The 15,429-nt window shown below is 41.2% G+C and overlaps 1 protein-coding gene across 1 annotated transcript; it reads left to right on the top strand.

The window, feature by feature from the left end:
• Nucleotides 1-13,907: 13,907 nt before the first annotated feature.
• Nucleotides 13,908-14,708, top strand: LOC116254625 (protein transport protein Sec61 subunit beta). Its single transcript, XM_031630136.2, has one exon. It carries the CDS (start codon nucleotides 14,141-14,143, stop codon nucleotides 14,459-14,461), a length of 321 nt encoding a protein of 106 aa, XP_031485996.1. The 5' UTR covers nucleotides 13,908-14,140; the 3' UTR covers nucleotides 14,462-14,708.
• The last annotated feature ends 721 nt before the right edge of the window (nucleotides 14,709-15,429 follow it).

The following is a 15,429-nucleotide window of genomic DNA, read 5'->3' as shown; positions in this document are numbered from 1 at the left end:
CAACGAAGCTGGGCCCATTTTGGCAGCCCAAAATGAATGTTTCTGTTTTTTATTTTCCAAATGACATGTTTGCTAATGTGCCCCCAACCTCCATCTACTTTAAAGAACCATTATTCTTTTTGAGAGCCCTTATTGGTTATTATGATGCTAGAGGTATTTCTTCCTCATGAAAGCACCCAAAGTTCTTCTCCTTAACAAATCTTAAGAGCCCAACTCCAATCCTCTATTCGTTTCATTCCCACTCTGCCATCCATCTTTGGAGATGATACTGATTTCCATGCAACTATATGGGTTCCTCTTATGTTATAGTTACCTCCCTACAAAAAGTTGGACGTAATAAACTCCAACTTACATCTCCTTGAGAGGAAGAATACTACACACTAATATCTGATTAGGCTCAAAAGAACTTGTTAACTCAATCGTATGCGACCTGCATAAGGGAGAGTTTTGGTCTTCCATGTCGCTAGCTTCTTCTCTATTTTCAATATAAGACAACTACAACATTAAAGAAGAGGAGCCCCAGATAAGTGAGGGAGGGACTTGTGACTCCATTCCTAATGTTTGTTTGATATCTTCTTGCTTTCCAAGAGTGATGAAATGAGATATGAAGCCCTTCCTTACCTCACCAATGGATTCATGATCATATTTACAAAAACAGATAACATCATTAGCAAATGTAAGAATATTTAGGCAATTACCTAATCGAGGAATATAAGGAGCTTTAAGATATCCTCTTCTTGCATGGTGTTTGCATCTCCAAAATTTTTGGTTTTGGAGTGCTCCAAAAAAATAGTTTTGTTTTGAAAATGAGAGAGAAATGGACTCGTCTGTTGATACGAGGATTAACCGTTCCCGGTGCCTTTACCGAGAGTAATCAATCCAAGGGCTATGTCTATTATTGATGCATTTTATTTTGGCTTAAACATCTTTTTTTATTTTATATGTAGTGTAGAAAAATATTGAAAGTTTTAATGTTTCAAACTTTCGAAGAGGTTATTGAAGAATCACTTGAGAATGTGAAACATTTTGGGGAAAACTAGGATTGGAAGATCTTCCATATTCTCTATATATATGTATACATATTTGTATAAGCTTTTGAAAATAAAGTCTTAACTTAAATAGAGAGGGAAAGTAAATAGAAATATATATATATATATATATATATATATATATATATATATATATATATATATATATATAAGAAATTTGTAGGAGAAGACATTTATCTTGAAAAGATAAACAAAAGGTTCTAGAGAGAAAGAAATAATAGAATACACATATATATTTGTGTTTATATGAAAATTTGTAAAATAAAATGTGAAAACACAGAGAGAGAGACAGACAAAAGAATCATCATGTGCACATATATGTATATAATATGTATATACATACGTGTCTTCATGAGATTAAAAATTAAGAAAAGGATTAAAATAACCGACTTCAAATTTGATGTAGACTGGAGGGGCGTTTGAACTCATGCAAGAGCCTAAACTAAGTCTCCAAAGCCACATTAGAGAAGGTACTTTCGAAAATATTTTGTAAAATATGATTTATGTATAAACATATAATGTTATTATTTGATTTGTTACAAGGGAATATGTTTCTTCCATCGTTGGGTATGGAAGAAGATCAAACCACACGATAAGATGCTCATTAGGGTTCCTAATAGGATGATTAAAAAAGAAACTAGCGCCAAATGATATGAAAATACATATTGACATATACATATTCGTGAAGGTTTTCCCCGGGTTGGACAAATCCCAACCTCAAAATAATAAATATAAGAATAAAGAGAAATCTCAAACCATACTCTCATTCTCACCATGCATTCACATATAAATGAAAAATCGAACAACTATGCATGAATAATATGTAAACAATATTCAAGAAAAGAAAGAAAACATGATTCAACTATGAAATAAGATATTATGTCGTCTTCTCATGCTCCCGATGCACTTGAGCATAGCCTCTTGACTATAAAATAGAGATCGAGAGCTATCTCATATAGCCATAGAAAAATGAAGCAAAACAAGACTATATTCAATAAATGAGATAACATGATTTAAGCATGAAATATTACTTTACCTTCTCATGCTCTCGGTACACTTAAGAATAGCCTATTGACTCTAAAATAGAGATTTTAGGGCTATCTTGTATGACCATGGGGAGATGAAGAAGTGAGAAAAAGAAGAAACCAAAACAATGCTACATTCAATAAAAAAAAGTGCATGATTCAACCATGAAATGAAAGATCATCTCATCCTCTCATGCTCCCGGTGCACTTAAGAATAGCTTCTTGATTCTAAAATATAGATTTGAAGGCTATCTCATATGGCCATAGAAAGATGAAGAGGAAAGAAAACAAGAGAAAGAAATGAGAGAAATGATGAATATATACCTCTAATGAGAATGACTTAGGAGAAATAAACAACTTTGCTTAAAATGATCCTAAATCCCCTTGAGTGAAGCTCCAAGATGATGAAGAGGATGTCTCCAAGAGAGTTGTAGCTTGATAAAGCTTGCTTCAAGTTGGAGAAGAAGAAAGAAATAGAAAGAGGAAAAGGGAGAGGGAGAAAGAGAGAGAGAGAACTCAAGAAAAACTCTACGTCTTCAAATGAAAATACATTAGAGTTCCTCCAAGGGCTAACTCATGCCCAAGAGGGGGGAGGGGGGGGATGAAGGTTTTTATAAAGAGTTTTGGAGCCAAAACTCAAAATTTGATTTTTTTTTTTAATTTCACAATATTTTCATCCTAATTTCAAATAGTTTTGAATCCTTTTTAATTTTTTTGAAAAAGAAATATGTTTTGACTTAATATGATTGGACATTACACCTGCAAATCACTTTTTGAGGTATAGTAGGTAGGGCTGATGCCCACCTAAAATGCCCCTAATTAATTTTTGAAGAAAAATGGGGCATGCGCACAAGGTAGGCCCCGAAAGGCATTTCAGGAGTGCCTCTAGCTCGTGGAGCGCACTGAGAGCAACCGCGTCACGTGGGGTCATGCGTGCACTGTGCCGCGCGGTCACGCAAACTTTTTTTTAAATTAAATTTTAATGATATAAAATGGTTTCTTTTGTTACAAATGGGTGGTCGACTTCATTTTAAACACGATTTAGGTTCAAATGGTTGTCGATTCGTTCGGGCATGCGACTTGGGTTTAAAACACGTTTTGGCATGAAAAATGAGTTCTTAAAACAAAGGGAAGATCCGTGCACAAGCGACACCCAAATTTTGTCGTTTCGAACTCGATTCGAATTGGGTTTGAAATGCTTGATGTGGATTCAACTTGGGTTTTAGATCAAATTTGAATCCCAAAAATTGGCTCTTGTGTTTTGATAAAAGAGTGAATCGTTTTGAAAAAATTTGGGGTGATTACACATGGTGTTTTATATGCCATGAAAACTCCTCTATGATGACTAGAAAGAGGCAAGGAAACAAGGGCACACCCTACCTCAAGCTTCTATGCATGTTATAAAACTATCCTAGTTTTGCATCGATAAGCATTGTGAAAGATGCTGACGAGATGCAACTAAGTATTTTATCCACCCACAATGTACAAAAACCTAGATTTGAGAAGAACACATCTTAGAAAGACCCAGTTCATGTGGTAGTATGCCTTACATATGTCAACTTTAAGGCAACTGTTCTCCAAATCAAGACCAGATAGAGAATGAATATTTTGTGCCCTAAAATAATGTTATCAAAGATAAATTTCTCTGGAAGAGCTGCACTTTGGTTCTTGTCAATAACCTTTTGTATACTGAACTTCATTGTGTTAACTAAAAATTTGGAAATAAATTTATAGAACACATTGTAGAGGGCTATTGGTCTATAGTTACTAACTATGAAGTTCCTTCTTTCCTTGAGAGGAGAGTTATATATGATCGATTAATTTTCCTCACTAGTTTATCAGTTGGAAGAAGCTTTCTATAACCTTCACTGAATCCTCCCCAATCATGCTCCAATGTTGTTGGTAGGATGAAGCTGAGAATAAATTTGGCCCTGGTTTGAAGGAAACTCTTTATAATCTTCACTGAATCCTCCTCAATCATGCTCCAATGTTGTTGGTAGGATAAAGCTAAGAATCAATTGGCTATGGAGTACCATATCTACCAGTTGAAAACACTACGTGTCTCACTTCTTGTGATATAACCAACTTGAGAAGGAGATTATTTCCTTCTGTTGTAAACCTTAGATCATCATCCATATGAGCAAAGCACTGGCCTCATACCTCTTGAATGGGTTGAAGATTGTAGAAGATTTTTTCACAAGTTGTCCTTATGTCATCTAGAGTAGATATAATACCCTTCTCATTTTGCAACTCTAAGATGGTGTTCTTAGTATGTCTACCCTTTATTAGGGTTTAATAGAATGTTGCATTCATATCCCCATTTGACATTCACCTTGACTCTTGCCCTCTTTCTAAATATTGTCATTCTCCTAAAGGGAAGCATAAAGTTCTTATTGGAAAAACATCTCTTGGAATTTGGCAGTTTCACAATTATCGATTGCAGAGACTTGGACTCTATCAAGTTCTTCATGAATAGCTTTAATGTGGGAGACAACATTCTGCATGTAAAGCTTGGCTCATGCTGAGACATCTCTTCTAATTTGTTGCAGTTTTGAAATCAATCGTATTAGAGCTCATCTGTAGGTTTGAATAGACCAAGCACCATGTACAATAGATTTTCAGTGATCTCTACCACCCTAATGCTTGAACTATCTAAATTGTTTGTGGCACCTTTGATGTTTGTCTTCAAATATGACACTCTCTCTTAGAGGCAAGTGGTTCGATATTGTCATAGGGAAGACTTGCAGTGTCGTGGAGCTTACCTCACAACTCCTTCCATTCATACTTCATGAAAGCCCAACCAAACATGCAAAGAACCTAGTCTTCTCCATGTCTAATAGTGGACCATGTAAATCTATGTCTAGCATTAGAACGTGGGTAAAGCTGATACTTAGTAATGAATATAGGAAAGCTCATACTAGGAGTTTGACTAGGTTGTCTTTAAGTGTAATGCCCCAATAGTTTAGTAAGATTGTGATGAATCTTAAGGGACTTATTGTTAAAGTGGTTGGTTGTCCTTGGGGCGGAACATGTGCTGAGCCAAGTCCAAGCTAAGCCAACTTAAGTTCATCTCGACTCATAAAATGATTAGCTCAAAAGCTCGACAAAAAGGCTCAAACTCAACTCATCAATAGAATGCTGCGCTTGAGCTTGGCTCGATGCTTGATAGCTCGATTACTTTAAAAATTTTATGGCAGCTTGTTGCTCCTTAAACTTTTGAAGCTCATTAAACCCATGGAGCTCATTTAAATGAGCTCAATAATGTTATCTTATGAGTTCACAATTCAAAAGCTGAACCAGTACGACTTATGATTTGAGTTGCCTCTCATAAACTCGAGCCAAGTTGAGTTCCATGAACTCATGACTCGACTCACTAAAGTAAATGAGCCAAGATGTGAACTCGAGCCTGACTTGTGACATCAAAGACTTGGATCGAACTCAAGCTTGAGTCAAGTTTTGACGAGTCAAGTCTAGTCAATTGTGTGCATCCCCAAAATTTATTTTGGTTTTTGCAAGTGGATCCATTTTGGATCTGATTTGGATTTAGGGATTTGTTTTGGATATGGGGCTAGTATTTGGATCTGAATTTGGATCTAAGGCTCTATTTTGGATATGGAGCTGGGCTTTGGACCCGAATTTGGATTTGGGGATTTGTTTTGGATATGGAGCTAGGCATTGGGTTCTGATTTAGATCTAGGGATTTGTTTTAGGCTTTCTATATGAGTTTTTTAACCGGATCCTAGTTTGAATTATAGAATATATCTAAATTGAGATTGAGATTTGTATACAAAGCCTGAAATTAGATCTAAATAAGTCTCAAATATCGTTGATAGTCAAACAAAGGAAGAAATTGACCATAATTAAGAGAAGTTGAAGTGCTTGAAGCCGAAAGTCCTTAAAGGCTGTTGTAAAATGTTCACAAAATGTTCGAAAATGCTAAATATAGAATTTTGAAAATTTTGGGGTGATTACATGCACAAACCAAAAAAATACAAGGGATGCATCGGACCAAACCAAGAGAATACACCAACAGCTAAACATAAAAGGCTAAAAGCCACGAGCATAGACACCAACAAGCCAAGAGAGGAATAAAACTTCTATCCAACTATCGCAATTCATATACATGATCAACACTCCCATGATTCAAAACAATTTTAGCAATTATTCTAGAGACCACCTCTTTCAGCAACTGTGAACGAGTTTGTTGTGCTTCATATGTGATTCCATTTGCTAGGCCAGCTCCTACCTCTTTCAACCATTCTCTTAATACGTTCGGTCCATCCTCATTATTTGATGCCACCTTGAAGGAGCCATCATAGATTTCGCTTTGTTGGAGGCCCTAATCAAGCAATGTGAGCTCAGCCTCATCACTTCCTTTCTACGCAATTAAGGAGTAGACATTCCACTAGTTCCATCCATCACCATTCCTAAGCAAAGCTGAGACCACAAGGTTTTCCTTGTCTATATTATCCATAATGTATAGTTGTGGCATAGCAGGGGTGTCAACTTGATCCCTATTATAGATTAGGTCAATCTTAAGCCATATGCAGACTGTCTCTTGATCCTTCCGTTCCTAATTCATAGGTAGAAATGCATCTTTATAGGCTTGCCATACAATGTTGTTACGGACCCATCGTAACCCACGCCGAGAACAGTCGACAGAATGGTCGAGGCTAGTCAAGGCAACGCCAAGAGAACATGGCCAGGGCCTAGACCACTTCAATATTAGGCGCAAGCCCACGGCTGGGCAAGAAAAGCTAGGGCCCAAGGAGACTACGACCCATCGCGCAGCCGCAGAAGGCAACATCCAAAGGAAGAAGCCCTGCGCCAGGTTATGAGCACCAAGAGTGGATCGGCAGTTCAGGCCAAAACCAGGGAAGGTGAGGCTGCCATGGGACATGCAGCCAAAGAAGGGTGACAACCCAAGGAAAGAGGCGCTAGGTCTACCCAGGAAGAGATGGAGTGCCAAGCCAGGGAAGACTATATGAGTAAGGTTAACAACAGACAACAAGACCTAACGGTTAACCCTAGAGCAAGGCTCTCACCCACCACCCATGGCACGACCACACGAGAAGGCATAATGCAGTCCAACAAGGACGACAACTGGTAGACCATGGTAGGTCACAACAAAAGGCGCTTAGGCAAGGACCCAGACTGCAACCCGCAAACAGACCAAACACTGGACACAAAAGATGTATCCCATCCAACATGGTCAAGGGCAGACTTCGGCAACATGGAAGGTTGGAACACAGACAAAGGAGGACCCAGTGGAACTCAGACCCAAGCCGAGTTCAAGCCTGAGTCCAAGCCCGAGTCCATCTAGAGAGTCTAGGATCGAGTCCTAAGTTACGTCAAGTCTTAACTAGTCCAAGTCCATCTAGCGCCAATAGTCTTTAAGTCAAAGTCGAGTCTAGTCCTTTCTTTAATCTGTCTCGATTTCAGTTAAGTCAAGTCTTGTTAGTATCTCCGTACGATAGCCAAACCGGTTTGAGCTTTTCTATTTAAACTCATTGTAGCACTTGCGCAAATATCTTTTGGCAAATTAATAGAAGTTTATTTTGAGTTGAAGGTGCTACCTCTCTCTCCTTCCCACCTGAGTGGTGTGCTTTCCCCACCATGTAGGCATGTACTTTCCCCGCCGTGTAGGCATGTACTCTCCCCACCGTGAAGGTGGTGATTAACCCTTTGTGGCCGTGGTTCTACCCAAAGCGAAGAATGAGATCGTCGGAAGTGGTAGTTACCAGAAGACCAACATTGAAGCCGATGCCCTACGTTTTTTCCCTGATGCGTAAGCAAGCTCATCATGGTGCAGCCCCTTGAACACGAAGGTGGTTAGAGGCCGGTTGAGTTCGGGAAGGTCTGGAGAAGCTTGGACCGTTGTTCTGCCCATCTAGTACCTAGACTACGACAATCCGGCAGTAAAAGACAGGTTGGTGCCGACGCTTCTCTCTCAGTCCCCTCCTCCTTCTTGCAGTAGTTAGGCTAAACGAAAGTCTGCCTTAGTAGGCCATCATTTTCCCGGGCACATCGGGAGGACGACAGCCGGAAGGGTTGGCCGGAGTTGGGCCTTAGATCGAATAGACGTATACCCTAGTAGACGGTTTGTTTCCCAAGCACAACAGGAAAGAAACTGCAGGAAAGGTAGGCCAAGGCGAGGTCTTGGCGAGCCCGCTAAGCTCGGCCCTAGTAGGCGGCAAATCCCCTGTACGATCCAGAGAATTTGTTGTCACAAAGACGCGCTAAGCCTCGGCATAGCCCGTGCTCGTGCTAAGGAAATCCTATGGTGTCGTGGTCTCCGCCGGTACATGGTTGGTGGTGGCTGCGACATTTGGATGGAGAACCCGAGCCGAGTGCATTCTGGTGCCATGGGAGCTCTCTTACCTAAAGGTGAGCGGCGCCGAAGAGGAGAGGTGCTGGGAAAATACCATCTGCCCTACCAAGATCGTTGGAGGACGAGTTGTCCAACGGGCCGAGCCACGGTCGAATCCGACCATTGGAGGCCGTTGAACGAGATAAGCCAGAATTACCAAGTCGGGCGGCCAGAAGGTTTGCCACTGCTACTTTTCCGACGGTATCCCAACAGCCACTTGTCAGCTTCCCAAACTGCCCTTGGCGAGTAATGGCTACATAAAGGAGTAAAGGAGGACCCAAGGTCGAGAAGGGCAGAATCGTCATCCAAAAGGGTCATTAAGTTTCTTGCGGGGTTCTAGAGTGCATTAACCCCCCCCCCCCCGCAACTTCCAAAATCACGCCACGCGTTCCCCATCCGAGGCCCTCGCCCTTCAAGCTTCCAAGACTCCATGAAGCTCTCCACCCCAACCGTCCATCTTGCCACGTATCATCATCGTGGGGCCCAAGCCCTTCGAGTTCCTAAGCGCATTTAAGGTACACATTTACTTTCCTCGCCTTCATCTCCCCTCTCTCTTGTAATACCGCCCATAACCATAAATTTATCTCCTCCTCATCCGAGCCCCCACCTTAACTCATCTCAAGTCCTTAGCCTAGCCTTAATCACTTACCTTAACTCCCTATTCTTATCTGAACCAAACATTAACCCTCCATCGTGGTCTCGCCCCTCTCTCTAAAATTCGAGCCATTGCCTTAACTCTTCTCCTAGTCCCAAAGCCAATCCATAACCCTTCCCTTTCATTTCCTATGTTAGCCATAACTACCCTCATTGTCACCCTAGCCTCTTAACGCTCACCCGATACCTTAACTCACCCATCGGTTAACCTACCTAGCCCGAGTCAACCTAGTCAACCCCTAGCCTACCCCAACTCGTCCTAGCTCACACACCCATCTTGAGTTAGCCCAGACCGCACCCACTTCTCTACTAAGCTCAACCCCACATCCCGAGCTTAGCCCCCACGCCTTGGAGTCTTGTAGCTAGGCTCCCTCCAAGGCAAGTCAGTGTCGGCTGCATATGACCCGTGGCCATTGCTCCGCCATCACCTATTCACCACCAACATCGGCCAGGGGGGCCATTGTCTCCCTCGACCAGGCGGGCTGAGCACCGTAGGCGTTCGTACCTCTATCGGCAACTCTCCTTCACGGTCTCCCCGTAGCCACTGCCGAGCCCTCGTTGCGGGTACCTTGGCGACCTCGGCCAGGTGGGCCGACTCCGTCGTCACCACGCACCCATCGTCAAGACTACTGCCATAGCGGCAGCGGCCTCTCTAGGCGTATTGTCCTCGCCCCTCGGCTGACTCGACCAGGTGGGTCGAGCTCATCGGATCATTCCCTGCGGTCACTCTCAGCCAGGCGGGCCAAGTCCTTGGAGGCGCCATTGGCGGTACCCTCGGCCAGGCGGGCTGAGCTCCATCTCCAGCAGCTTTCACACTCACCCTCGTTCCCTCGGCCAGGTGGGCCGAGCCCCTCACATATCAGCGTCGACCACGGCCAGGCGGGCCGCATCCATCCGTCGACAACTCAGCATCACCCTCGGTCAAGCGAGCCGAACCCCACCTTCTCCGCTGAAGTGTGCCGACAGTCCTCGGCATTAGGTCAGCGTCTTTGTCTTGGTTTTCTTGTTTAATGTTAGTGTCAACCCGGGGTCCTGTTCGGCGTTGTCATCTTGTAATAGGAGTTTGTTTAGTTAGATTTCAGTTTTAGGCTACCCCAAGAGGTCTTGGGTAGATGATTTGGCCTAGGGTAGTGATTTGTTGACATGCTACCATGCACAATATTGTTCATCATCCACCACGTCTTCGACAATTTTCAAGCAACCTGTTAGCAACTTTTGTTTGAATGCAACTCAATGTCACATTTGAAGTTCTTGGTGAGATTCCATTCATGGGATCTCTGTCTTCTAAATAGATTCGTAGTTCTTTGCCAGACCTCCCAGTTTATTTGACATCCGAAAAAGAGATGCATATTATCTTCGTCAATGTTCTTACATAAGCAGCATGTACTAGCAATTCAAAAACCCAATTTACATGCACTGGCACTTTTGCTGACCAGATTTGCTTCTTCGGTGTATCACAATTACTATTTCTCCTAGTTGTATTGAAAATTTAACCAACTTTAGGAGTGCAAATGTCTTTAGTTTTCTACGCTCACTGGTCACCAGTATTAAAGAAAAAGTGTTGATGAGAGACTTGATGCATAACAAATTGGATATGGATGAATTATCATATTTGAGCTTAGCTTCCTTTAGGATGTTATGAATGTCTGTTTTTATACTTCCATAAAGTTTCTTCACTAATATTTCTGACAAGTTCCATACCCTGCCTTAAATTTGACTACACCACCATAACCTCCTTTCCATTGAATATAGTCATTAACAAGATTCTACCCTCTCTATACCCAAGCTTTTCCAGCTGTAGGAACCCTTCTAGGAGGTTTTGAGGGTCCAAAGTCCCATGGCCAACTCTTAAATATCTGCTTTTAATCCAATCCCGTGACACATATGGATAGTTCATCAAGTGGCATATCATACTAACGAAGAGAGCATCAATCCACCGAGCCACTGGTTTTAAACCAATACCGCCTTCTAGTTTTGAGCATACAAAAATTTTTCTAGAAACCCAAACTAATATAAGGCACTTGAGTAATCAAATATATTATAATAAAAACTACTTAAAGATGAATTAATTTGAACATATTCTATATGACAAGTCTACACGAGGCCATTAAAGGAGGCTTTAATGGGGCCTCTCTAGGTAAAACGCCAAATTACCACATGCACTTACTATTTTACTCTAGGTGAACTAGAAACAAATCTTACCTAATACCAAATATTAATTATCTTAAAAGGGCTCTGGTTTCCAACACGTATGATGTGGCCATGGAGAAAACAAAGAGAACAGGCATGCCATTGTATGAAGAACTGCATAGCAATGAAGATTATGACCCTAGCTAGCTAGTTCTGCAACATATACTATGAAACATGCAAGAATCATGCAATGATGTGTCTAAAACCCATGTGAAACCTAAATCACTGCCAAGAATGAACTCTTGACATGCATCATGCATGGGGTGCAGATACATGTGAAGATCAGATTTAAAATTTATTACACAAGCAAAACTTAACTATGTCTCACCACCACCAGCCAATCACGACTTCAACTACACCGTTGGTTTACCTATTCTACACCAAGTTAACACCAAAACCAATGCCTCCAATGCAACTTTCCCAACACAACTAATGGCTTCAATACTTGAAAACACATGCTTGACGTATCAGAAAACAGCAATAAAAAAGCTATAATTAAAGCTACCTTAGCATGGCTACTAAAAACACTAACGAACAAGAGTAACAGACTCTTCATCTTTTCCTAAAAGAAACAGTCATAAAAACCCAATCCTAAAACTAAAATGTACACCAAACTTACTGGTTGGATGTGGTCTACATGAAGGGACATCAGAAAATCGTTAGTAAGTTCTTACCTCCACCAGGGTCTCAAAAAGAAACACATAGGTTCTATTTAACTATACCCATTCCCTATGGAGAGTTTGGCAACAGCAACATGATCATGATCCATATTTCTGTAAAAAAATCGGGGCATATTCATTGAACATTTATAAAAGATGTTTCATGAATTTGCTCCAATTTTTGAGACAGGTACATAAAACAATGGTATCCTGTTATAGGAGCTGTCCCCGCCCTAAAAATATAATTCAAAAATTAAATGCCTGTTTAATAAACATCCAAGAGACATCAACATCTTGTAGATGTCAGCCCCAAACTAAACTTAAGTGAGCACTCTCAGCTCAACCCACCAAGAGTGACACTTGAATTTCAATTGATCTTCATCTGCCTTCATTTAGTTTTATGCCTCCCCGTGTGATGTCAACACTATAGTTTAAACCCTTAGGTTGTGTTTGCGTGACACCTTGAAAAAATGGTTTTTGTGGAAACTTGGTTTTTTCCTCTCTCCGTGTGATGTTCACCGTTGATTCTCAGCAGAATGGACGGTGGTGCTGATTTTCACCGAGCCTGGCATGTAGTGGCTTGGTACCTACCGGTTTATATATATATATATATATATATAAATGAAGCATTAGATATTATATATATATATATCCAAGATGAAATGACGCATTAGATATTATATATATATATATATATAAAATAGCTAATGCGTCATTTCACCTTGGGAATGCGGAGTAATCAAATACCACTCAACGGTAGGGAAAAACGTTGAAGCCCACCACGTGACGAGTTAAGGCTACATTACTTTAGATGTGAGATCCAAGGTGATGGATTTGATGTCTGATCCTGCTCTTCCCTTGTCGGACCTGCTTTTCTCTATTTAGCATATATCTAAAATCCATCGTTAATTTAAATAGTGGTGTCAAGATGTGTAGATTTCATATTAAGATAGGACTTGAGACAACTGAGGGTCTCACGTTAGAAATCTAGGGGAAGCTTCAGCCAAGAGCCTATGCTTAAGTCTCAAATTAAACAAATTAAATAAATGTTCATAGAAAATATTGCAAATAAACAATCTGATTAAATTAAAAAATTTTCTTCTGACTTGGTAAGTTTAATTATTGAAAAAATTATGATAAAACACAGAAGGAATATGTGAAACAGCATGAGGAGTGTGTCAAAGTACAAGTTCCCATATTAATCAGCATGAAAAAATGAGCATCACTGTTTGTTTTCCATGTTGTGTCCATCAAATTTAATATGGAAACCGACATTATTTTTTGCAGCATGGGGTAAAACGCTGTTTTGGCTTCAAAAATGCTGCTTCAGGGGTGTGACCAAACGCATAGACAATAAATGCATCAATAATTCACAAAACGCTTCTCACACAACCCACCTCTATTTGACTCGACTGCATAAAGTTGGCCCAATAAAGCATTCCACTATGTATCAAAGTAAGTTCACGACAGATTTTTTTTTTCCCGAGAGAGATGCAATTGCACCAATAGAGATTAAAGAGTGAGACAACTGATTGTTTATTTGTTTCTTTACAAGAGACCGTCGTTTGAATAAGATGAGCTGGGGAGTATTTTAGAAAGAGAGGGCTGACAAAATGACAAATATGGTATTAAAGATGGTTATAAAATGGCTAATAAAAGAAAATATATGCATCAGAGACAAAGGGAGGGGAGAAGGGAGGAGAGGGGAAAGGGAAAGGGAAAGAGAGGGCCAAGGGATAAAAGATAGTGATTATTAACGAGTTAGATTAGTGATTGCTTTTTCTTTTATTTGTTACAAATTTGGGTAGCGCAACTGGTTGAATTAGATGACGTGTTGTAGATAAGTATTCCTTTTAATTTTTAAAAGAGAATATACTATGATGATGGTATTGAGTTAAAATTAAACCGTTATAAAGGCAAGAATTAAACCGTTATAAAGGCAAGTGAACTTCTCGCCTCTCCTCTTCCTCTCTCGTTCACATTGAGGCTGGTAAACACACGCGCACGCGCACGCGCACGAGGGGTGTCTGTCTGAGGCAACGTTGTTAATAATCAGGCGGGCGGAGCCGCTGAGCAAAAGGTGTCTAATTTGGCGATCCCGTCTCCCATCTTCGATCATCCTCCATTCATCCCGATTCCCGATCGATCGAACTCAGACTCGCGAGGAGAAGAAGGGGAAGAGATAGCTGGGGGATGGCTCGAGGGACGTCTCAATCTCAGTCGGCGTCGTCGTCAACGTCGCGACCCGGCCTGGTGGGGGCACCCCGCGGGACGGCAGCTGCGGCGGCCGGGCTCAGGCGAAGGAGGGTGACCGGTGGGGGAGGGTCTGCTGGCGGAGGGATGTCCGGCGGAGGCGGCGCCAGCAATATGTTGAGGTTCTACACGGACGACGTGCCGGGGCTGAAGATCACGCCCACCGTGGTCCTGGTGATGAGTCTTTGCTTCATCGCCTTTGTCACGCTTCTCCACGTCGTCGGCAAGTTCTACCGTTACAAATCCGGCGGATCCCCCTGAGCTGCCCGCCCCATCACTGGTCGGACCGCCCGCCTGCTACTCTCTCTCTCTCTCTTTTCGTTGTTAGCTTCGCAACTTTCCTGCTGGGGAGATCTTTCTTTCTTTCCTTCTTCTTCTTTTCTGTTGAATTTTTTCTTTTCCGCGTTTGATGTGGAAGACTTGATCATGATGTGCTCATGTTTCCTTTGGGAAAATTTTGGCTTGTGGATTACTTCTTAATGCTAATGTTGTGAAACGGTTATGTTAATTTCTTGGATTTAAGTCTCTTGTTGCTTTCTTAGTGCATGATGCGAAGTTGGTTGTTATTAAGATTGCCGATCTGTTACTTTTGCGGGTTGATGCTTACTTCTGCGGCTTTACTCATTCTCAATCTGTTTTCCCTTTTTGTTCTCCCGATAGGTTCTACGGCTTCTTTTTCAATTTTCACGAAGGAAAGGGGGTGCAACGGTGAAACCGTTACTGCTTGACGTTTTCTCCCCAAATTTGTTCCTTTTTGTAATTTCTTTCCGTTGAGGCACAAGTACATCTTTTTCCCTTGCTGTTACAAGAAACATGAGGAAAGTGATATCTATTAGTTATTTTCTTCTCATATGGGATTTTGAGTAGTGAACGTGTTCATTTGACATGATATATGATTCTGTTGAACCCGGAAAAATATACCTGGATGTTCATTTGACATGATCTTTGAGCTTTTCTGCTAGAATGAAGGTTCGCAGAAATGGTGTGTTATTAGTACTGTTGGCATGGGGAATGGAAAAAAATGTTGGAATCCTGAAAAAAACGCCTAAATTCAGGATTCTGTTTAGAAAAGTCCAGACTGATGGTGGATGGATGTCTAACCACTTGCAACGGGTTCCAGTAGTCTAAATGTTGAACTAATCACTGTGCATCACATGATCTCATCTTACTTTGTCCTTGCTTCATTTCATGCTATGTGCGTGCTCGGTTTATTTATGATGGCGTTTGCT

Source organism: Nymphaea colorata, chromosome 5, assembly GCF_008831285.2.
Source record: "Nymphaea colorata isolate Beijing-Zhang1983 chromosome 5, ASM883128v2, whole genome shotgun sequence".
NCBI classification, from domain to species: Eukaryota; Viridiplantae; Streptophyta; class Magnoliopsida; order Nymphaeales; family Nymphaeaceae; genus Nymphaea; species Nymphaea colorata.
This window is presented reverse-complemented; position numbering and strand designations above follow the sequence as displayed.

Bases quoted from the DNA above. Each gene is read 5' to 3' on its own strand.
- LOC116254625 (XM_031630136.2), top strand. From the start codon at position 14,141: ATGGCTCGAGGGACGTCTCAATCTCAGTCGGCGTCGTCGTCAACGTCG.